This window comes from Rhinolophus sinicus, chromosome 2 (assembly GCF_057876585.1).
Source record: "Rhinolophus sinicus isolate RSI-liver-muscle chromosome 2, RSI-T2T, whole genome shotgun sequence".
NCBI lineage: Eukaryota > Metazoa > Chordata > Mammalia > Chiroptera > Rhinolophidae > Rhinolophus > Rhinolophus sinicus.
The window spans coordinates 174019389-174044978 of NC_142502.1; the positions used below are offsets into that span (position 1 = coordinate 174019389).

At 35.6% G+C, this 25590-nt stretch overlaps 1 protein-coding gene and 1 non-coding gene across 5 annotated transcripts in view; both read left to right on the forward strand.

Annotated features, from left to right (window-relative positions):
- ASXL2 (ASXL transcriptional regulator 2) overlaps nucleotides 1-25590 on the forward strand; it is a 122100-nt gene that overhangs the window by 67681 nt on the left and 28829 nt on the right. For 3 of the 4 annotated variants that reach the window (XM_019712756.3, XM_074331791.2, XM_019712757.3), the window contains 5 exons: nucleotides 1205-1313; nucleotides 4705-4855; nucleotides 17242-17357; nucleotides 20780-20906; nucleotides 21806-21946. In XM_019712756.3, coding sequence (XP_019568315.3) covers nucleotides 1205-1313; nucleotides 4705-4855; nucleotides 17242-17357; nucleotides 20780-20906; nucleotides 21806-21946 — 644 coding nt within the window. Of the gene's footprint in view, nucleotides 1-1204; nucleotides 1314-4704; nucleotides 4856-6889; nucleotides 7041-17241; nucleotides 17358-20779; nucleotides 20907-21805; nucleotides 21947-25590 lie in introns of those variants that run through there. The other variant, XM_074331792.2, reaches the window with a different exon arrangement.
- Nucleotides 21267-21340, forward strand: TRNAI-GAU (transfer RNA isoleucine (anticodon GAU)). The gene has a single exon. It is a non-coding gene; the product is annotated as a tRNA-Ile (tRNA).

The window sequence follows — 25590 nt, forward strand, 5'->3', positions numbered from 1 at the left end:
AACCTAGTAGCCTCTTCTGTAGGCGTATTAGGGTTCCTAATAACCAGCAGTGAACCAAGGGGGAGAAGAGCTGGAAATGCACACATAACTGCCTAGTCCCTCAGATATTCTGAGAAACAACTTAAGGATGCCACACATCACCGTTTCCATTACGGTTTATTTTGTTAGATAAGTACAAGACGATAGGAAAATGAAATCTGATTAAAATTAGAAGGGGAAATAATATATTTTACAGGAAATTTATTATGTACCTGAAGCTCTGAAAAATATGGTAAATGCATGTTAGAATTAGTAAACATTTAACTAAGTTGTTACATAGAAGATAAATATTCCAAAGCTTACTTTTAAGTGATCTCATGATAGGTCTAAATACAAGAGATCATTGCAGTGTATACAAATACTGGGGGTGCCAAAAAACTATATGTATACACAAGTGGACACTTTGGTCAACGTTGCTCAAGCAGTGGTTTGCTGTAATCAGAAGTGTCTGGACGCTGCTGGTAACCACTTTGAGCACCTCTTGTAATTGCAGAAGTCAAACGTGACTTGTATTCATCTTTTGTTATTGGTATATATTGAGTATTACAATTTTAATACAGTTTTCCTTTCTTAAAATGTGTATACCTTTTTTTTGGCACCCTCTGTATAGAATCATTATGTTGCACACCTGAAACTATATGTCAATTATATCACAGCAAAAAAATAAAAATAAAAAACAAAAACAAGAGACCATGGAAATGTATTTGTTACACAAATCAGATTTAATCTGGTGCAGCAATAGGCAAGGAGATTATTAATGGTTTTTATTTGAATCTGTGTGCTTTCCAGCTGTTTTACTTCTGGACATTTAAAGCTTGTACTAAATGAAATAGTCTTTTAAAAAAATTTCGGCTTCATTGAGATATAACTGACAAAATTGTAAGTGAAATAGAATCTTTATACCATATATTTGATACTTCTGCGAGATAAAAGCTTTTCTTGGCTTAATTGTTTGATACTGGATGAGGATTAAGAAAATTAAAGAACTATTTTTTCTTTAGACATATGGAAATGAATTCTACATCCATGGCAGTCTCTCTATGGATTGATAGACTTATAGTTTATTAAATGGGTGTTGACTAGTTATATCTTAAGTCAGTGTTACATTGGATATTCAGAAACGGAAGCTAATCCTTGTGTTGTTCTTCCTGTTCTTTCCTTGCAGTGGGACTTCCCCTCTTGCGTGCCTGAATGCAATGCTGCACACCAACTCGCGAGGTGAAGAGGGCATCTTCTATAAGGTTCCTGGTAGGATGGGAGTATATACGTTGAAGGTAAATATTTTTGTTAGGGACTCATTGAAAAAGTAAAACATGAAGTGACCACGTATAAATAATATTTTGCGTCATAAAGACAAAATTCTGTTCTTGAAGAGCTTATTTTCAGGAAGAGAGAATATTTTCAAACCTGTATTTAATGCATTTTTTAACTAATCTGTAACCATCTGTAGGTAGATCAGAAAAGTAAATTTATGTTTTATTCTTTATGATAATATTATCTTGAAAGGATGAAATGAAAATGACTTCCAGTAACTTTTTCAAGGGCCACATAAATTTGAATAATACTGAGAGTTACCGAGGAGCAATACAGCCCTGATGCTTCATATTACCTTTTCATTTAATTCAGAATTGTTACAACTCAGAATTGTGGTTATTATTCCCTTGCTATAAATGAGAAAGCCCAAGTTCAGAAGATTGGCTTTCTTATCCAGTGTTGGCCAAATAATATCAGAACAGAATCTGAACCTAGATCTGACTGAATTCCCAAGCCTGTGTTCTTTCTACCATAGCAAGTTTGCTAACTTCTAATTCCTGCACTGAGAAGGGACCTTGACATACCAGTGTCTTTTCAGTCACAAACAGGAGAACCAACTTAGATGAATGAGCTTGAGTAAAACAGAATTTATTGGTTCACATATCCGAAAATTCTAGGAAACTCTGCCTACATCCAGGAGCTTAAATGATGTGATGAGGAATGGGTAACAGTTGATAACAGATGTTACCAGATCTGTCCACTTTCTTTTGGCTTCTTTCTCAGGCAAGCTTTCTCCTCATTGTAGATGACGTCACTCCCCCCACCCACCCCACCCCTATTCTGCAGGCTGTAAGTCTGAAGAGCAAAGAGACTGAGGCACTAAAGCAGGAGTCCTTCAGTTAATCTTGATTTGGCTGACTTGGTTTGGCTTGGCCCATGTGTCTATACATGAATGATTCTGTTGCCGAATGTATTGATCTCTTAGGTTCATGATCACCCTTAATGTGAGGTTGAGGTTAAGCCAGCTGAAGCCAGATATATTGAGAAGAAGGCTTGCTTCACGAAGGAAATTTATCAGCAGGAGACTTAATGCTTGGCATGCAGTAACTATGCCCATGTGTATGTGGGACTCGGTCCTTCTTACCTTTTTAGCTTTGAGCTGTAGTCATCACTATGCTCAGTGGTTGTGTGTAGCTCACTAACATTAAAAAGATCTAACTTACCCATAATGCCTCCTTTTTATATACTTTGTTCCTGGGGTTACAAGGCTATAGTCCCACATGGAGCTTTCTGCATTTCTTTTAGGTTTTAGCTGTTCTAGACTTTCAACATTGTTAATAACATGTATTAAATGCTGGATACTGTAGAGGCTATAAAGGATAAATGTAGTCCCTGAATCCTTGAAGCTCACATAGTTATTAAAATAATTGCACAGTGACAGAACATACTGTATTATAAAATACTGTACTATAAAGTACTGCAATAGTATAGGGAAAGAAAGATTAATTTTGAATAATGAGATCTAGAAAGTTTTTGAATTTGTTTTTCAAACTTACAAGATTTGAGCAGATAAGTAATGTGAAGAAGGGCCTTCCAAAACAAGGGAATCGATTAAGCAAAGGCACCAATAGAAGGATTCAGAATGAATTTGAAAGTAGAGTAAATTGGAGCGGTTAGACCATAATCTCTCTGGGCTAGTGTGGTAAGGAGTCAAGGGTTGTAAACATTAGGTCAACATCAAACTTTGGAGGCTTTTGAAAGCCTAACTGACCAATTAGAGAGAAAGGGAGAGAGGGAGGAAGGTGGAAAGGGGGGAGAGACAGAAGCAGAGAATGTGTGTGTTGAGGAGATGGCAGAGGTTTTTCAGGAGAAGAGCATGGTCAAATCGTGTTTAGGAAGATAATTAAGTAGGACAGGTTTAAGAGTAAAGCAGGAAGACTTGTCAAAGAGATAGTTATGGTTGTTTGGAAGAGATAATTGGCTTGAAATACGAGAGTAGTTAAAGAGATGGAGGCAAGGGACATTAGAGAAATAAAATATATACTATTTGGAATGAGTGAAAGAAAGCATAAAATGATTCCAAAATTCAGGGCATGAGCAAGTTGATCCTGGAGGGATCACAAGTTTAAGAAATTAGTTATATTTGGATTTAAAATACTTGTTGAACTTACAGGTCAAGAGGTCTGGCTGGCAACTAACTCTATAAAAGTTGTCCTGCATTTTGAAGGAAAGAATAGAAAAATATGGGATATGTATTTTAAGAAAGTGTATAGCATAAGAAATGGCACTAGGATATAAACTTAAGTGGAAAAGAACAGTTCCTTTCTGGATCAGAGTTTACTATCTTGGCTATGTTAGGAGTGCCAGTTATAAGTAGGAGGGTCACATGTCAGAATTAAATTTTTATCTGATTATAGAAATAAATTATGTGGGGAGATAAAAAGTATATTGAGAAGAAAAAGAACCATCCATAATTTTGTAACTTAGAAATAACATTCATTAATGTGTTTATTTATATGTGTATATTTTAATATGTTACATAAATACATAGTGGCTAATATTTGTTGGGCTCTTATCATATGCCAGGCACTATTTTAAGCATTTTACATTTATTAACTCATTTTATTTCAGAGTGATCTTTTAAGGTAGGTACTATTATCCTCATAGACAGGGAGACTGAGGCATGAGAGTTTAAAATTTTGATCAAGGCTACACAGTTGAAAAGCCAGAATTTAAACCCAAAAGTCTTAATTTCCTCGTTCTTGATCTCGCAGCTATCCTGTTATCTCTCGTACATACTATGCTGACACAGGTATCCTTTCTGACTAACATCCTCACTATCCAGTTCAGAAACCAAAGATTCATGTGATTAAAAAAAAAAAAAAAGAAGATTTTTTTTAATATGTGGTTCTTGCTACTTACTAACCAATATTCAGGAACCAATTAGATTCAAATAATGCACTATCTCTTGCTATCCAGACTCTTAATTGAATTCAAAATTAATGGTACGTAATGGTACTAACATACATACAAATTCATATATCTTTTACATGGATGATGGATGTATATACATGGTTTACAAAATTATTATATAATTTTTTTATCCTGAACAGTTAATCATTTACCTGGCCTTACCTATACCCAGTTTTTGTCTAATTTAAGCCTCTGTGTTGTGCCTGCCTGCGATTGTCATGTAATATTTTTGCCTTTGGCCATAGATGGAAACATTGGCTAATTTGAGCCAAAGAAGAGAGATGACAGGAATTCAGAAAATATTGCTGGTTCTGCTACTGAATCCTATAATACTGAAAATTAATCAGCACAATTAAGTTGCAACAATGCATGTCAGAGATTTAATTGCTATTTGCTGAAATGGTGATGACTAATCCTAATTGGATGCTGCATTTTCAGAAAGATGTGCCGGATGGGGTGAAAGAGCTATCAGAAGGTTCAGAAGAAAGCAGTGATGGTCAGTCAGATTCCCAGAGTTCTGAGAACAGCAGCAGCAGCAGTGATGGTGGCAGCAACAAGGAGGGAAAAAAGAGCAGGTGGAAAAGGAAAGGTAAATCCACCTGATCCCTCAATAAAGTACTGAGCACTGTAGGACAAATGTCCGTGTTAGGACTTCCTCCTTTCCAAGCCCCACGTCAGTCGGTCTCTTTTCCCTCGCCCTCTAGATCAGTACTGTCTAACAGAATGGCTGCAGTCATGGAAACGTTCTGTATGTATGCTGTCCAGCCCAACACAGCCGCCCCTGGCTGCATGTGTCTACCGAGCACTTGAAATGGCTAGTGTGACCGAGGAACGAAAGCTTTAACTTGATTTTTACTTAAATTTAAATAGCCACCTCTGGCTAGGGGCTACGACATTGGACGACATGGCTCACTCGGATTTTCTTTGCCTCTTAAATCCTCTCACCTGAAATTTCAGCACTTGCTACTCTTAACAACTCTCTCCTTACTAGGAAAAGAATGCTTTTCATTTCTACAAGCAAAGGCTGCATTCAATCTGCTGGGCTTTGCTCTCATGCCCTCCTTGATGTCTGCTCCATAGCTTACCCGAAAACCTTCCTGTGAAGAATAATGTCTTTGTTGCTGCAGCTTCCCTGGGGTGGATTTTCCACCTAAGGATACATTTTTAGCTCCTATTCTTACTAATTTATCTGTTGCTTCTTGTCAAAGTCTTGAAGAGGTCGAATTGTTTTTACCCAAACAGCCGTACATGGCAAGACAGGTTTTCAGCCAATTCATGATGGTTCCTTTATAAGGACTGACGCAAAGGTTTTTCGCTCTGGACTGATTTTCCAGAGCAAAGCAGACATCCAAGAGTTTCCCTAGCTTGGATATCCTCTTAGGTTTGAGTTTTAGGTGAGCTGTCTTTGGATCTAGAGGCTGGGGTCACGTTTGTTAGAATACTTGACTCGTTAATTTTAAGTGCCTTTAGAACTACTGATAATAGAACTATATCAGAAAAAAAACCTTATTCACTATCATCCTTGTGTTAATGTGTGTGCTGCTCCTGGAGAGAATTGAGATAATTGGTGGCATCATCTGTGTTCTCTGGTGTTGTGACTGCATTTGCAATTTGGCCAAATTTTGTGATTGTGAGGATTTTAGCTTTAAGATCCCAACCAGTTGGAGAGCAACCCAGATCTCAAGACAAAGTCAAGACCTCTGACCAATATTCTAATACCTATTTTTAGAGTAATCCCTGTCAGTAGTGAAAGGAGGTGTGGGCCAGGGCTTGTATCCCTGTGTGCACTAAGGACATTTTCTGGACAGGCGCAGCCAAACATGTTAAGGCTCTGTCTCTCCCCTCTACCTCCCCAGTTTAAACTTTTCTTTTCAAATTTGGAAATTGTTGATCTAAGATTAGGAACCAAGCCAAGTCATCAGGCTAGAGAAACAGCAATATTCATAAATTATGGATGTGGCTGGGAACAGGGAAATCAATATTAAAGGAGACCAGACTAATAAACTGGAAACAAAATCATGGTGTTTGGAGGTCTTTACTTTTCAATAGCTACATATGCTACAGTAGCAGATTTGAGTAGTAGCTGTCACATGGTTATTTGGAGATGAGAGGTGTACATGTCACATGGAATTCATGTTTACTCTAGCAGCTCTAATATTAAGAAATGGATAAATGCTGACCTACCAATAATGAAGAATGATTTAGTCTCACAGAATGTGCTTCTGTCATTCATGGGTCATTCATATGGCATAGATTATGTATATTTTTAGCTAAATATTATACATTTATCAATGTTTTTATAGTCCAGTGCAAATTGAAGTAGAAAATTGGTAGTAGTGATAGCAGCATGCAGCAAAGCAGTTCTAAATCAGGTGCATTACAAATAAAGGTAAAGCAAACTAATTGTGCGGAGTCCTTTTTCTTATTTTGGGTTTTTACTCTCAATCTGACATCACTTTATTTCAAATGCATTGTAAGACAGGAAGAACACTGAGATAGTATCAAACCCACTTCCTTTTATGTACAAAAATAAAGAGCCTTGACAGCAAAACTGATACTTCAGTAGTTGAAAATCGATAGAAAGTATCTAGTTATAGGTATACCTTTCAGCCAAATAGGAACAGAGAACAGAACTTTGACATTCAGTCCAATATTAAAACTAGTTTATTGATATCCATGTAAAGTGGAAAAACTTAGAAGTTTGTAGTTTGGATTCCTAATTTGCAGACAGGAAACAATGTTCAGAGAAGAGCTTTTTGGAATTCCAAGCCAAGGTAAGGTGAAATAACTCCAGAAAAATAGTTAAAATCAACACTTTCTGTTGCTTTTTTTTTTTTTTTTTTTTTTGGTAGGATCATAGCTAAGTGATGTCTCTGCCTTTTCCCCCCAAATGAAATACAAATATTGCTGCATAAAGCAACTACAGTATTATTTTTATCTTCTGATAGTGAAAAGTTTGTTAGATTTTGGTCTGCTTTTAAAGTGTCTTAAGAAAAAATTAATTACCTGAAATAAACCTTTTCATCTATAAGGAATTATTAATTCTTTCCAGGAACATGATGTAATGTTAATTTTACTGCTTGTTCAGAAACTACTTTAAATCAGGACATTTGATACATACTGTGTTTGGATTTATGTGGACTACCACAGACCCCCTGCCCACTAATGTTATTTATATATATGTATGTGAAGTTGGAAGGAGATGATTCTGTATAGAAACATCTGTTTAAAAAGTTTGCAGGGGAGAAAAAATCCTTTAGGCAAATTTATGTGCGGAGAGACCTTTGGGAGAGATGTTATCTTCTTTCTGTGGTGGTTGGTGGGTGAGTTGGAGGCTTTAGTTCTGTCTTGTATTGAAGACACTGCGCTGTTGGGATTTGGATAGTTAGGGTACCCAGGAGCAAAGGACAGTTCAGCTATGGCCTCTCCATCTTTCGTTAGGGGGCTGTTTGAATATTATCAAGAGCCACAGTCTGCCCAATTTGGAGTAGATTGCACTTGCTATGGGAAGAAGGTATTTAGAGCTAAAAGGGTCTGTTACTTTTGGAAATGAAATTCCTCTAAAGAAAGACTGTCCAGAAAATAAGAATTCTCCTTTAAGAGAATGATTACTATTTTTGAAGATTAAAACAATTTTTGAAACTTAAGTTACCAGTATTTTAACTGTTAATCCTTCAACTATATAAAGCTAATTTTTAATTTTGATATTACTGCTCCATTATTTCTGGCAGTCTCTCTAATACTTTAGAGGGACCCATTGAATGTTTTCAGGACAAAATAAAACATTGTCAATGATTATTTACTAAAGCTTTAAATTCAAATGTATATAATATGAATAATAATATGCTTTTGACTTGTTCGATATAATAATCAACTGTTGAAATTTAAAATTCTCAGTAGTATAATATATCTGAAGAGTAGTACCTTCTGAATATATATGTTCAGTGGGTGGTACATAAATATCCAACAATCTGAAACTACTTCAGTAAACTATGTAAAACTGGCTTTAATGAATACAAGCTATAAAATTTGTTTTAAATATTTTTCTAAAAACAATTTTAAGCTTTTTTTTTAAAAAAAATGTCATTTCTTGACTAGATTGCTCTGTTTTTTGGGGTGACTTTTTAAAAAGTTAAATAATAAGTAACTGCTGATCTTTTGACCATAATCTGTTAATCTTTTGTTGCTATCTGTTTATATGAAAGCAAGCATTTTTGTTTCTAATCAGATTATGTTTTTAAATGAGTGCTTTTAATCTGTTGAGCAGCTCATATTGGAAGACCAGTAGATCAGGATATAATCTTGAGAAGTATTGTTTAGGCCATTCATTTATTTACAAAGCCAAGGAAACATCTCTATTTAAACTATTTGCTAGTTAGTCTTTCTTCAGTATGTACTATTTGCCAGGTATTTGGGAAACCAGTTTGAGTAAGGTGTGGGCCCCTCCATAATGGTAGGTGTGGGCCCACCCATAATGTAAAGTATGGGCCCCACCCATAATCTAGAAGTATAGAAAAACGAGCAGATGATTAGAAAATAACTTCATAAGTAACAGGAGTTTATCATATTATACCATCAATAGAGAAGAGAGTAATTAACTTTATCTGGGTTAGTAAGTATTGTATGAGCTGTAGAAAATTTTAATATACTGTCCTTTCCTTGAGAGTATAACCTCTAGTGATGACAGGATATATCATGGAAAGAAAACATATAAAGGCAAGAAGGTGGAAATGTGTGTACAGTGTTTTCAGGAAGCAATGGTAAGAAAAGTTTGGCTGGAAGAGGGGATTTTTGGGGAAAAAAGGGGAAAGAAGTTGGGATCAGATTGTTATTTAGTGCTGATCTCCATTATTTACAGGTGGTAGGAATACATGAAGTTATTTCTTGGGGAAATTAAGATATGTCATATGGATCAGAGAATAGCAACTCTGTTGACTCAAATTTTCATAGCCACATACCAAGAGGAACAAGATTTTTGTTTATAGACCGCTTTCTGTTGGTTTTATTCTCTTGTCCATTTAGTATGAGTTAATATACTAGCTTCTTTGATTTGTTTTTCTACTTACTACTGTTTCCGTTAATTCTAATCACTGGTATATAGGTTGAAAGAAGTCACTTCCATTCTACTATCTCAGTTCTTATACAGCATACCTCATTTTATTGGGCTTCACAGATACCGCATTTTTTTATACAAATTGAAGGTTTGTGGTAACCCTGTGTCAAGCAAGTCTATCAGCACCATTTTTTCCAACAGCATTTGCTCTCTGAGCCACATTTTGGTAATTCTCACAGTGTTTCAGACTTTGTCATTATCATTATCCTTGTTATGGCGATCTGTGATGTTCTTGTTGTAATTGTTTTGGGGCACCAAGAGCTGTGTCCAGGTAAGATGGCAGACTTGATCGATAAAATGTGTGTGTCCTGACTGCTCCACCCACTGGCCATTCCCACCTCTCTCCCTCTCCTCGGGCCTCCCTATTCCCTGAGACACAGTGATGTTAAAATTAGGCCAGTTAGTAACCTTGTGGTGACTTTAAGTGGTCGAGTGAAAGGAACAGTCTCACATCTCTCGCTTTAAATCAAAAGCTATAAATGAGTAAGTTTAGTGAGGAAGGCATGTCAGTAGCCAAGACAGTAGGCCAAAAGGTAGATCTCTTGCACCAAACAGATAGCCAAGTTGTGAACACAAAGGAAAAGTGTGTGAAGGAAATGAAATGTGCTATCTCAGTTAACACACGAATGAGAAGAAAGTGAAACAGCTTTATTGCTGATATGGGGAAAGTTTTAGTGGCCTGGAAAGAAAATCAAACCAGCCACAACATTCCCTTAAGCCAAAGTCTAATCCAGAGCAAGGCCCTAACTTCTATTCTGTGAAGGCTGAGAGAGGTGAGGACGCTGCAGAAGAAACGTTTGAAGCTAGTTTGAAGTTGAGGTTGGTGCATGAGGTTTAAGGAAAGAAGTCAACTCTGTAACATCAAAACACAAGGTGAAGCAGCAAGTGCTGATGTGGAAGCTGCAGCAAGTCATCCAGAAGATCTAGGGAAGGTCGTTAATGAAGGCATCTACGCTAAACAGCAGGTTTTCAGTGTAGACGAAACAGCCTTCTATTGGAAGAAGATGCCGTCTAGGACTTTGATAACTAGAGAGAAGTCAGTGCCTGGCGTGAAAGGACAGACTGACTTGGCTCGTGTCAGGGGCTCATGCAGCTGGTGACTCGAAGTTGAAGCCAGTGCCCACTTACTGTTCTGAAAATCCGAGGGTCCTTAAGGGTGATGCTAAGCGTTCTCTGCTCGTGCTCTGTAAATGGAACAGCAAAGCCTGATGACAGCACATCTGTTTACAGCATAGTTCACTGAGTATTTTAAGCCCACTGTTGAGACCTACTGCTCAGAAAAAAGTTTCCTTTCAAAATATTACTGCGCATTGGCAGTGTACCTGGTCACCCAAGAGCTCTGATGGAGATGTACATCGAGACGAGTGTTGTTTTCATGCCTGCTAACAACATCCATTCTGCAGCCCATGATCAAGGAGTAATGTCAACATACCAAAAAGAAATGCATTTTATAAGGCTATGGCTACCATAAATAGTGATTCCTCTGATGGATCTGGGCAAAGTAAATTGAAAACCTTCTGGAAAGAAAGGATTCACCATTCTAGATGTCATTAAGAACATTAGTAATATGTGGGAAGAGTCAAAATACCAACCTTGATAGGAGTTTGGAAGAAGTTGATTCCAGCTCTCATGGATGACTTTTGGGGGTTCAAGACTTCAGTGGAGGAAGTAATTTGCACATTTGGTGGCAACAGCAAGAGCTAAAGTGGAGCCTGAAGATGTGACTGACCTGCTGCGATCTTATGGTAAAACTTTAATGGATGAGGAGTTGCTTCTTATAGATGAGCAAAGAAAGCGATTTCTTGAGGTGGAATCTACTCTTTGTGAAGATGCTGTGAAAATTGTTGAAATGACAACAAAGGACTTAGAATATTACGTAAACTTAGTTGATAAAGCAGCAATAGGGTTTGAGAGGAGTGAGTCCAATCCTGGAAGAAGTTCTGTGAGTAAAATACTGCCAAACACCATTACATGCTCCAGAGAATTTGTTCATGGAAAGAAGAGTCAATCGATGCATCAGACTTCACTGTTGTCTTATTTTAAGAAATTGCCACAGCCACCCCAACCTTCAGCAACTACCCCCTGCTCAGTCAACAGCCATCAACACCCAGTCAAGACCCTCCACCAGCAAAAAGATTACGACTCGCTGAAGACTCAGATGATGGTTAGCATTCTTTAGCAATAAAGTATTTTTAATTAAGGTATGTATGTTGTGTTTTTTTAATAATGTCGCACAATTAATAGACTACAGGGTAAACATAACTTTTATATGTACTGGGAAACCAAAAAAATTCGTGCAACTCACTTTATTGCCGTGGTCTGGAACTGAACGTGCAATGTCCCCGAGGCCTACCTGTTTAATACTATGTTAGGGGTGTTTATTTCAACAAAAGTAAGCAAGAGAAAGCAGGTGGAACAGTAATTGACAAGAACAATGAAAACTACCTCTGTGTGTAGATGATATAATTATGTATCTGACAAACTCAAAAGAATCAACAGAGATAAAAATTGATGAAGAAGGGAATTTAGTAAAGTAGCAGGATGTAATTTTAGCATTGGCAAATGGCCACCAAATACAAGGATAATAATCAATGAAAAAAAAGAACACATTTGCAATAACTACATCAACAACAACAAAAACTCTGACCTTTGTGTATGGTGTGTGCAAAGGTGTTGGAACAACTGAATAGCCAAAAAGATGAAAGTGGATTTATTTCTCACACCATACTCCAGGATAAAGTCCAAACAAATTAAAGATATAAGACTTGAAACCAGGTACTAAAGGAAAACATGGCATGGATTCATTTATTTTATTTTATTTATTTATTGGGGTGACAGTTGTTAGTAAAATTGCATAGATTTCAGGTGTCCAATTCTGTATTACATCATCTATAAATCCCATTGTGTGTTCACCACCCAGAGTCAGTTCTCCTTCCATCACCATATGTTTGATCCCCCTTACCCTCATCTCCCACCCCCCACCCCCTTACCCTCTGGTAACCACATGAATTCATTTTAAAACCTGAGAATGGTGAAACTTTTCTCTTGGTTCTGGAAGCAGGCTTTTATCTTTTGACTTAGCAAACATACTTCTAAGAGTCAATCCTCAGATACACTGTCAACAATACAAAAGAGCATAGCACAGCTTAAGACCAATGATTCTCAAACTCGAGCGTGCTTTAGTGTCACCTGGAGAGCTTATGATGAAGATTTTTGGGCCAGAAATCTGAGTCTGATTCAGTAGGTCTGGGCTGAGGCCCAGTAATTTCCATTTCCAACAGAATTTTAGGTAGTGGTGGTGGTATTCTTGGTCCAACTCCGTAAGAATCACTGGTTAAGACACTGCAGTAAGAAGAGCAAAAGACCAGAAAGAACCAAAATACTCATCAAAGTCTGGTTGAAGAAATTATGATACCTCTGTACAGTAGAATTCTATGCAGCTGTTAAAAGGAATGTAGAAGATCTCTATATTCTGTTCTAGGATATTCCCCAGAGTATATTAATTATATTAAGTTATAAAAAAATCAAGTTGGTAGTTTATAGTACGTGATTTTTTGCTTAAAAAAATGAGTGAAAGAATTAAAATGTATGCACTTATATTTTCACGAAAATAAAAATACAAGTAAAAAAACAATAATATAATTCATTTCCTATAGAGGAAGAGAGGTAATAAAGGGCTGTAGACAAGGGAGGGAGCTGAACTTACATGAAAGTAACTTTTTTTTATACCTTTCCATAATTAAAACAATTAAATTTTTAAGATGTATTTTTTAGAAATACGAAACAACTGAAAGCAAGCTCAGGTGTACATAAAATTTGTTGCATAATCACATAGGTAAGTTACTGTGAGATATATCTTAGGTGTGGGAGACCAGACACAAAGAAAATCTTAAACTGCAGTCAATAGTCTTATTTTCAGCAATCATATTGGTGTGGATTTTTTCAAACTCTATCTATAATAGCAAGTTAATAATTAATGTTATTAGGAACCAGGATTATCAGGGAAGAAGAAACGTGATAGCAATATAAAATCAGAAAAGTTAAGGGACAGTCCTGCAATCTTAGTTTGAATTTGCTATCTATGCATACATTTATTTTTCTCCTTTAAAAAGAGACTTTTCTTGTTGTAACCATTGAAAAGCCCTAGAACCAGCTACCCCAGTAGCAGTGAGCACCACGAGTATGCAGGGCGTGGTATCTTACTACCATTTCCAATTAAAAGATATCAGTGCTCCTTGGAAAAGTATTATAGCTGATCCAATTCTGGGCAACAAAATATGCAAGATTTGCCTGAGACTGTTTCTGTGCCAGATAGCATGGGAGTAATCAGGTATTGCTGGGGCCACGGCCCAAAGACGGTTTACGACTTGAAGGAGCTCCCACTGTCCCGAAAGGGAACAATTTGAGTGGCCTAAAATAATTGCTTTTGATTTAAACATTTCAAGGATATAAACATCCATGAGTTGATAATGATACTTTAAAACAGAAAATTAGTTTTTAGGTACTGTATTAGTTTTCTGAGGCTGCTATAACAAATTACCACAAACTGGCTACCCTAAAACAATAGAAATTTCTTTTCTCACAGTTCTGGGGCCAGCTCCGAAGTGAAGATGTCAGCGGGGCTGCACCCTCTACAGAGCCTCTAGGGGACAAATCTGTTGTTTGTATTTTCTGGCTTCTGGTGACTTCTGACTTACTTGCTTTGTGGCCACATCACATCACTCCAGTCTCTGCCTGTTTTCACGTCACCTTCTCCGTGTCTGTCTTCTCTGTGTATCTAAGGACCCTTGTCACTGGATTTAGGACCGACTGGGATAATCCAGGATAATCTTCGCATCTCAAGATCCTTAAGTTACCACATCTGCCAAGACCCTTTTCCCAAATAACCTGTCATTCATAGGTTCTGGGGATTAGGAGACACGTAACTTTTTGGTGGCCACCATTCAGCCCTCTACAGGTACCTACTCATTCTGCAAATATACCAAGTTTCAATCTTGGCTGCGCCCCTTACTAGCTATGTGCCCTTTAGCAAGCTTATTAAATTTCCTTAATACATAAAATTTAGATAATCATCACATTCATGTGAATGCATATATTTAAAATTTATAAATACGTGGTAAAAAATCTTTTCATATTTTTATTTGTGTAGAAAAATACCAGTAAGGATGTCAACCCAACCATTTTATTTGGTTATCTCAGAGTGTAAAATTAGAGAAGTTTGGTGGGGGTAGAAATATATAACCCACCTTAGAGGGTCTTGATGAGAGTTCAGTGAAATCCTGTTCAAAAGAACCCAGCACAGATTGCTAGGCACATAGAAGATACGTAATTCTTGGTTGCTCTAATTAATAAAATTATGTGTCTTTGAAGACAGAGTAAGCCACTAAAAGTTTCTCAACATGTTTTTAAATCTTGTTTGCCGTTTATAGTTCTGAGCCTTTAATATTTAAAAGTCAGGACAAAGTTTAATAAAGTTTCGTAGAAATTATAAGACCATTAGAAGTTGGCATTAAGTCAGCTCTAGGAGATGTTCTTCCCTGGTGGGTCCTGGAATCTTCATGCTTTAGTTCACTTGGCTTTGAGATATGTTTATGGTTTTATTTGTTAGGGCTTTCCTGTAAGGGGAAGCATTCCAAACAGTTTCCCCTGGTAATTAGGATAGCTTTTTATCTCTTTTCTAGGCTGCAAAGTAGAATTTTTATGTTCTCTAATGGGGTTATTTTGGTTGGTTGGTTTTCTGTTTATTTTCAGGCAGTATATGAGGCAGGTGAGGAAATGTATATTCTCAGATTTATGCAAACTATTACAAAAGAAAATAAACATAGTTAAATATTAATAGTTTTTAAATATTTGCATTATGACATTTAAAAAAAATTGGTCAAATAAAAAGACAATAACAAGTGTTGGCAAGGATGTGTAGAAATTAGAAGTCTTATACATTCCTGGTGGAATTTTACAAATGGTTTGACCATTTTGGAAAACAGTTTAACAGTTTCTCAAAAAGTTAAACAGAGCTACTGTAAGACCCTGCAGTTCCACTTTAAATATGAATCCAGGAGAATTGAAAACATGTCCATCAAAAAATTCCACTAACTGTTGCTTTTCATATCATTATTCTTCATGGCCAAAAAGTGGAAACAACCCAATCAATGTCCGCCAGCTAAATGAAGAAGCAAAATGTGGCATATGCATACAATGGACTAGTATATGATGATAAAAAGGAGTGAAATATGGATACATGCTTAAAATGGATAAACCTTCAAAATATGCTAAGTAAAAAAAGCCAGTCACAAAAGAGCACATATTGTATGATTCCATTTATATGAAATGTTCAAATGCGTAGAGACAGAAAGTAGATTAGTGATTGCCTAGGACTACAAACACAGATTAGGGGAAAGAGGAATGAATGATAGCTAACTGGTATAGGGTTTTTTTGGTGGGTGATGAAGAGTGTGGTGATGCTTGCACAACTTTGCAAATATATTAAAAGCCATTGGATTTTATACATTAGGTGAATTGGCTGGTATATAAATTACATTCAGTAAAGCTGTTATTAAAAAAAAAATTGTTCAACATCTAACTGTAGAGGATATGGTTTCTTTTTGTTGCAACCATCTCAGAATTATCCAACTTTATTTTTGTATGATATATTACAAGCAACTTATTTAATATCACACTTACTATATGTCAGTTCTTTTCCACATATAAATCGTATCATAAGGGTTGGGATAGAAAGCTAAAGATGCTAGATAAGTCATCTTAATATTGTCTGCTCTTGTCCTCTTTAAGTGTTATCTACTGTGTATTCCTTTCTTAGGACATCTTAAGAGTCAATTGAAATGCTGTATTCCAAAACTTGTGTGTTCCAATGAACCATGCTTCTGCATTTTCATGTTAAGTAGCTATCTACCTACCAACATACTTTCTATGGTATCTTAAAGCTTTTTAGCCATACCACAGGATGCCATTTTGCTATCCAAGCCTTTTTAGTCCAACTACTATGAAAGAAGAAGTCATTAGTAAACACATACATACTCGTCAAAGTCATCACTAGCAGTAGTGATTATTATTTTTATTAAAAAGGGGTCTGAATCAGCAGTTTCTTTGTCTCTTATCATAAATAATACACCGTTGCATTTTATAGAAGATGAAGAGCAATTGCTCTCGATTAGGAGACGTATAGGTCCTAAATGGGAAGACCCTCATTCGCATAAGACTAAGGTTCAGCTAAGCTCTGGGGTAGGAAACAGCTAGTGATGAAGCAGAGAGTGGTTACGTTTTGTCGCCTACGTTGCTTCTGTTGGAGAAATCCTCATGGTGCCCTCTCACACTAGCAAGCCTAAAACTATTGATTTCAGAGATGAAGGAATATACGTATTCAAGCTATGGTAGAGTTTTTGAGGTGGAATGGCTTTATTGCCTTCATTTTAAAGTTAGGCAAAACTGGGACCTGTGCTCTCAGTGTGGGGTTCTACTGAATCATGTCCTTTGAATTTACCTTGGGAACATACATACTGGCCAGTGGACTCTAGAATCTTTTCTAAGTTTTATCTAATTTCATGACTAACGGTTTATATTCTGCTTCCTGCTTCTTCAATCAATTCTATTGAAAAATTTAAGAATGAAAAGTAATGAATACTAACACCCATGCCTTCCCCATCCTATCATCCTTCACTAGAGCTTTCTGAGGAAATAAACTGAAAAGGGAGGCTGTTTGCCGTAGAACTCCAAAAAGAAGATCCTTCCCAAAAGTGTTTGGTCACAGTTCTTAATACAGGTAGCAGCATATGATTGGGGAAGGAATGGTGCTAGATGTCAACTCTGATAACAAAATTTTTCATTGTCATTTTTTCCCCTCCTAGTATCGTCTAGACTGTCACAGCCATCCTCTCCCCAGTCAGGCTGCCCATCACCCACCATTCCAGCAGGTAAAGTCATTTCTCCATCACAGAAGCACAGCAAGAAGGCACTAAAGCAGGTAATCAAACTAGTCTGTTTATCAGAAGTATAATCTCCTACGTTAAAAATGCATGACTCTGACAGCTGTTGAAAATTTCTTGAAAGGACATTATGTCCTTTTAAGGAGAAATTTCATGCAGTTTCCCAATTTGGATTTAATAATTTATGTACCTCCAAGTTATAGGTTTGTGGTAGATTCTCTTTATCATATTTTAATTTGTTCCTAATTTGCTAAGAGATTGTTTGTTTTTTAAATTATGAATAGGTGTTGAATTTTCCAAGTTTGTTTTCATTCAGCATTTATTGAGATGATCAAAAAGCTTTTCTCTTTAAAGCTACAGAATTCCATGGTTAGATTTTCTAATGTTAATCTATAGTTAGGTCTCTAAAATAAACTACATATTTTTAAACATGTATGGAATTTTCTTTTTCAAGAGTTTCAGCTTGGATTTTTCTGTTTGTTTGTTTTTTTTCTTCTTCATTTTTAATACTATCCATGTACAATTTTGGAATCAGGATTGTTCCAGCATCGTAAAATAAATTGTGTAGCTCTATATTTGTCTAGATTCTTGGAAAAATTTGTAGAAATTATCTTTTCCTTGAAAGTTCTGTAAATCTCACTTTTTAAAATTGTTTTCCTAGCACTTCACTTTTGTTTTATCTACTTTTACTGGTTTCTTTTGATTTTCTGCTTTTTGAGCCAATTTTGGAAGTTTAGTTTACTTAGAAAATGATCTACTAAACCCAATTTTTTTTCCAAATATTGGTATAAAGTTGTACATAGTATTCTTTTAAGTCTTTTTTGTCTCCAGTGTTATTCATTTATAATGTATCATCTTCTTTCCTGTTGCTACTTGCTAATGGTTTGCTATTTTATTGAACTTTTCAAATAATTAGCTTTTGATTTTTTTGAAATGCAAATGGTCAGTAAATATAAACTCACTAGTAATTAAGGAAACATTAAATAATAGACTACTTTTATCCTCAAATTAGTGTAAAAATCTTAATTATATCAAGCACTGGCAAGTGTGTGGTAAGTGGATACTGGTAGTTTGCTGGTGGAATATAAATTGTTACTTTGGGGAGAAATTTTGTAACATCTATTAAAATTTTAAATGCCCAGACCCCACAACTAAGCATTTGAACATTTTGTAACTAATGTTAGAAAAACATATATAAATACACAGAAAAATATTTGCATTGAAGTTTATAATAGCAAAAATTTGCAAGTAGCCTATATATATCAGTTAGGGAACTCCTTACTAAACAATGGCATATTCAAATGCTGGACAACTATACAAATTTTATATAAAAGTTTACTTTATAAAAAGGTTGTTCTATATGTATAGACATGGAAATATCACACTATAACGTTGAATTGGTAAAATTAAGTTGTATTATGACATGTAGAGCATTCATACCATTAATAAAAAATATACATACTTATAAGACAATATTATATTTTTAATATAAACATGAATATGTATATACAAAATACACATAAGTGTAAAAAAAAGCTTATTAAGGACCAATAAGTTTTAACTTCTAAGGATTGGAGACCAAGACTGAGTGGTGGTCAAATGAGAGTTTAGCTTTATATTTGATTTAAATGGTAGAATGTATTCATGTATTATCTAATTAAAAATTTAAAAATTATGTAGGTCTTAAAATATTTAAACCAAAAGTGCTTTTTTAAAGAGATGTCTAGCAATTTGATAACATTAATTACTGCCTGCCTTGGTATCCTGTAGCACTTATATTTCTGTAAGCTTTTTGAAAGATTTTAAGAAGTATAAGATGCTTCTTTTCCACAGAGAAAAGGCAAGTATTTTCTTGAACCTTGTTAGCTAATTCATGACATGCATACCACTCCTGTATTATACTCCTGTAATTCCAGGAGTCAAATGTTGTATTTTCTTTAGGGAACACCAGTATAGAAAATTGTATAAATTATTAGTATGTAAAGTAAGGCCTTGTCTCCACTGTGTTTTTCATAGTTTTATTAGGTGAGGAAAATTACTTCAATCTAAGTTATCCTTTACCACAGTGAAGGCTTATTGTTGTTTTTAAATTTTAAAATAAAATTAGGAATAGGGTTTATAAAACACTGAGGGAGGGAAAACAGTATGTACAATTCTTAAATAGAGAGGCTATAAGTTATTCTGTTTGCATCATGTGTCTGAATTTACATGATCACAGCAAAAATAGGTGAAATCAAATGGTTCTGTGGAAATTTTGCGTTAACTCAGGATGACCTGGATACTGGGAGTAACAAGGAATATATATTATATTAGTGGCTGCTACCAGGAAGCCCATGAACATTTTCTGTTTGGATTGTAAAGAATGAGAGAGAAGCTATAATCGATGATCAGACAACATTGACATTTTTTTACACACTGTGCTTCTGCCTCTCCCATTATACATGTTGTAGGGAATGTGAGCCAGGCACCTGACTGTCTCACTTCTTTTCTTCATGAACCTCTTACATGAAGGAGATCAGATGTTCTCACTGTGCTTTTACAGCAGAGCCAGAGATACGTATGAATGTGAAGCACGAGAAAACTAGACTGTGAAGCAGCATGGGAAACAAGTAGCCAGTTATTTCTGCACAATGGTCTTGAAGGTTGAAGCTTACACTGACCATTTAGCAAGGTCCTAGATTTTCAACTTTTTCCTGAAATGTAGCTTCACTTTCTCAGTTTCTTTGTCTTTTTCCCCCCTTAAACTTTGAGTTAAAAAGTTGCCTTCGTGTATCTTCATGATTAAAATCTGGGATGTTATTTGTCTTTCTGTTCATTCTAAATAGTTTAGTATAGTGTATTCTGTAAACTAAGAACATCACAGTAATAAAAATATTCTGAAATAGTCAGAAGGAACCACATTATTCTTAGAACCAGTATTTGCTAATCTTACTTCCCTTCTATTTACTGCATTGCTGTAAATTGGTGAGATTTGATCATTGGGCCAAATCTTACACAAGCTCAAACTCAAGTAGTTATTTACAACCTTTTGTTCAAATGTAACACCTCTAAAACATGCATAAGCTAAAAATTTACATTTCTGCATAGAGTTGATGCAAACGGGACTCTTCTTAGTTCAGCGTCTAAAATTAATTCTATGTTTAGAAATGACCGAAAACATTGAATTCTATGCTACTACAAGTATGAGAAGTCCGTGGCTTACTGGTGATTTTTAAGTTCTAAAAAATGTTAATGACTGTTTTTCATATTTTATAAAGGAATATTGCTGGCAAAAATATCCAAACTCTTAAGGATCATTGAGGCCTTGTGTTTAATTGCTTTAATATAGGTTGTTTACTTTGTTAGATTTCAAAGAAACTGGATGATCAGCATGCTCTTTGCCACTTAAAAAGAAGTCATTTTTTTGTTATTTTTAAAAACTGATTTGTTTCGTTTCTTATAATCAGTTTTCTCTTTATAGGCTCTAAAACAGCAACAGCAGAAGAAGCAGCAGCAGCAATGCAGGCCAACCATGTCCATCTCCTCCAGTCAGCATCTCTCTCTGAAGACTGTCAAAGCAGCCAGTGACTCTGTAACTGTCAAACCTGGTAGGCAGACTGGGTATCTTTTCACTGGAAGTTTTTTTACAGTATTTTTGTGTTGGCTTTCCAATTTTTATTCTATATAATTTCTTTTTCAATTATTATATTTACTTACATAATCCTTGTACTGCCAAATTATCAATATAAATCCTTCCAGAGTAAATGGAAAATATGTACAAGGATAATCATGCAGTTATTAAAAAATACATCAGTGGGATTTGTGAGATCAATGACTAACTTCCAGGATGTCTTATCTAATACTTGGAAGTATCTAATCAGTAACCTCAGAAAGCTGATGTTTCCAAAAGATGTTCAAAGTGAACTTTTCACCAATTACCTTCTTTAAAAATAAAAGGTTTTCGGGGTGGCCGGTTAGCTCAGTTGGTTAGAGCGTGGTGCTGATAACACCAAGGTTGCCGGTTCAATCCTGGCACAGGCCACTGTGAGCCGCGCCCTTCTTAAAAATAAATAAATAAATAAATAAATGTTTTTCTTAGAATATGTGTTACTTGTGAGTTTCCATTGGACATATGTACAGACCTTTGGATTTTTGTTGTTGTAGTTGCTTGTTTTGTTTTTTACCTAAACTGCTCTAGATACAGTTTGTGTTTTATTACACAATTCATTTTGATACCAGCTGATTGTATGGGCCTGCCAGATTTAAATTGTGTCTGGAAGAACTTTGCATTTTTGTTCAGAAGGAAATTTACCACCAGAAGCAAATAATGTGCTAGAAGGAAGGAAGGGATTTTATTTTACTTTTTGAGTCTTAATTCTCAGTCTTAAAGCACATTTGCAAGGTCACATTGCTTCATACGTGACTCCGTTTAGTTAGTGTTCAATGACTTGATTGATTTCTATCTATAAACTCAATGTCACCAGTCTTTTATATAATTTTCCCCTAGCAATATGGGAAGGAAAACAATCAGATGGACAATCAAGCAGCTCTCAGAACTCAAACTCAAGCTTTTCTTCAGTTAAAGTGGAAAATCCTTTGCTAGGCTCGGGGAAGAAGTCATTCCAAAGGTCTGACAGACTACACACAAGTAAGTTAATTACAAAGACTTCAATTCTCATGCCTTAATTTAGCAACTCTATGTCTGAAATTCATCAGCTGCCTGGCTTAATTGTTACTTCCTGTTCACCTATGAGGTCTTGACTATCTTCCTGCTCTGCTCTTATCAAACTCTATTTCACAGTAAGATCTGTTATCAGCCATTTTGTGGTTTATTTCTTTTCCTGACAGTAGGTTGCTTTGTCCAGCATTATTTACATTTCATTTCTTACTGTGTACAGAAAGGTAGAAGGGCTTATCATTAAACGTGGTAACTGAATCTTTTCCTGCTCCATATGAATCCCACTAAAATGAGAATATTGAAACACAAAAGAGCAAATCTTACAAGGGTGAAAAAAACAAAGGAAACAGCAGATGGGCAGGCAATGTCAACAATTTTGAAAGATGAAAACTAGATGGAGTTTTTCTCAGAGCTAAGGAGCAGATGCCAGTAATAAGCAAGCTAGCTAAGGCTGCAGAATACCAGAAAGTTTCCAGAATTGGTGATATTATGTATCATAGAGAACGTAAGGCATAGGGTTGAAAAGAAGAACCTTCTCTTGAAAGTTAGTAAGAAGCATTTTGATGGCTTACTTTAGAAGGAGACAGGAAGATTATTTTGAAATAAAATAAAACCATACAGATTTCAAATTCAGAGAAACCACGCGTGTAGCTGAGGGCAGGCAATGAGGCAATGTACTGAAATTAGGGAAATCAAGTAGAATACAAATACTGAACAGTGATTCATTCTCCTGCTTGGCTTCCAGGATGCTAGTAGTGAGGCATATTTGTACCGCCACCACTGCCTTCCTCCTCCCTACCTGTGCTCCAGCAGGAGATTGGTGGATTGAGACCTAAAGAAATTGAATAACTTCAAAAAAGGCTGCAGGCAAATTTATAGATTACTAGCTAAACAGAGATCATCTTAATCACACTTCTTGGAGCTTATCAGTCTATAAGACCCACCCATGCACCCAAAATTTCCAGTCAGCTTTTTTAACTGCCTGTGTTTTACTCATGATTACTAAGGATCACCTTGGAAGAAAACCTCCATCATGAGAGACAAAATCTAAAATACAGACTCAGAAGAAGCAGAGACAATTCAGTGAGAAAAACATACGTGAGAAAATTTAAAACAAATAACTTTTAAAACTATAATATGCACAGAAGGAAATAAAAGATGAGATTGCACCCATGAAAGAACAGAATGCTATTTTAAAAATCAGAAAACAGAACTCTAGGATATTAAATACCATGTAGCAATAATAAAAATTTGTAACAGAAATACAAAAAGTTAAAGGTGAAGAAATTTCCCAGAGCATAGGTCAAAGGAGAATTTCAAAAAGAGAGAGAAGGTAAGAACATTGGAGCACCAATCTAGGCTGTTCAATGTCTTAAATAGTAGGACTATCAGAAATAAAAAGAGTAATTGAATATTTCTGTTTTATAGCATGATAAGGTAATTGATAATGTAAATGTTAAATAATATAAGAAAATTTCCATAAAATCGAAGGCTACAGATTTCAGACTGAAAGTACATAATTGGTGTTAAGAAACATGAATAAACTCATGTGTGTATGTGTATATATGCACACATATACATACATACATACATACATACATATGTAAATATATACACACATACATAAATACATATATAAATATATATGTGTGTGTGTGTGTGTGTGTGTGTGTGTGTGTGTACACACACATACATATATAAATATTCCAGACCCTTCCAAACTATTAGGTTTGAGACTAGAACTCATAATATTTTCAGACAACTTTCTGGTTTGATTCTAGGTGGGATTATAAATTGTTGTATTTTTCTTAGAGACAGTGTCTGCCATACACTGAATATGCTCTTTGATGATCAGTTCCACTGTCAAAGATTAAAAATATTCATTTATTAAACAAATACTTGTAGAAGGTGCACTAATGTGCCAGGCACAGGTTTAGGACCTAAGAGACATGGTGATGAACAGAGTTTCTTCCTTTTGGAGCCTATATTAAATTTCGATTCAGTTAAAGTCACAATTTTAGTCTCGTCCTTCAGTTAAAGTAGAAATGTGGATGTACAAAATCAAGCAATTATGTACTGAGATTTTCAGCTTTCATACAAAACTAGGAAAAATTAACTATTAAAAAAAGAAGGCAAGGGCTGGCCCGGTGGCTCAGGCAGTTAGAGCTCCATGCTCCTAACTCTGAAGGCTGCCAGTTCAATTCCCACATGGGCCAGTGGGCTCAACCACAAAGTTGCTGGTTCAAGTCCCACAGGGGATGGTGGGCTGCGCCCCCTGCAACTAGCAATGGCAACTGGACCTGGAGCTGAGCTGCGCCCTCCACAACTAAGACTAAAAGGACAACAACTTGAAGCTGAACGGCACCCTCCACAACTAAGATTGAAAGGACAACAACTTGGGAAAAAAAAAAAAAGTCCTAGAAGTACACACTGTTCCCCAATAAAGTCCTGTTCCCCTTCCCCAATAAAAATCTAAAAAAAAAAAAGGCATGCCGTATTTAAGTTTGACTTAATGGCCAAAAAGTAAATGAAAGTTCACTTGCTTTCATACAGATAAGCATTAAAGGAAACAATATGGGCATTTTTACAACATTTTGCTACAATGAGTAGTTTCAAAACATAAGGAAGAAGCTGTACATTTCTGGTAAAACATAAGTGATAAAGCTAAATTAGCTAATTTACGTCAAATTATTTTAGTTAACATTGGTATAATTTGTTTTAACTTCAATAAAATCAATAGTATGTCATATATTTTTACATCCCAGATTCAGTCAGAAGGGTAAACATAGCTCAGATTCCAAGTATAATATAAAATAAGGCAACCCAAACTGGAAAAAAGGTAAGGTTAACTTTACCAAAATTAGAGGACTTAAGCTTTAAATTCTAAAAAATGAGCCTCTTTGAAGCGTGTAAAAGTATCTTCAGGGCACTATTTGATCATAATAATTTACAACTGCTTCTCAGTTTCACTTAAGTTAACATTTAACTAAGTTTGATTCAGATGTGAAGGTACACCATAATTGCAAAAATACTAAAAACTATTCACGGAATGCTGACACTCCCATGCTGTCAGTTATGTGGCAAAGGGAAACCAGGAGGTTGCTTTTGGGCCTATAGAGCCATTGCAGCATTGTTCATACAAATAAAAAACTGGTGACCACCTATGTGCTTATCACTGGGAGTCCAGTAAGTGAATCATGGTTCATACTTGGAATATGGTGCAACTTTTTTAAGATAAAGAGGTGGATTTGTAGGTGATAGGTTGGAAAGATGATCAAGATATTCAGTGAAAGAAAAAACAATACGATTAGTGTGTATATCGTGATTTCATTTTTTCAAATAAAAAAATGCCATTTTTTGATATGTACAAGGATATGAAGCCAGGATTTAAATGTAGAAACCTTTACTTTTCATTTTATATATTTTGTTATTATTCCAATTGGGACCACCTTTATCTTTTAGGTATTGTTTTTATTATCATTTGGTTTGAAAAGTGTAAAAATTTTTTTTCTTGTGATTTCTCCTTTGTCCCAGAAGTTATTTTGAAGTTTTCTTTTAAAATATCCACATATATAGGCATTTTTGTGTTATTGTTGAACTTTTAAATACCTTAA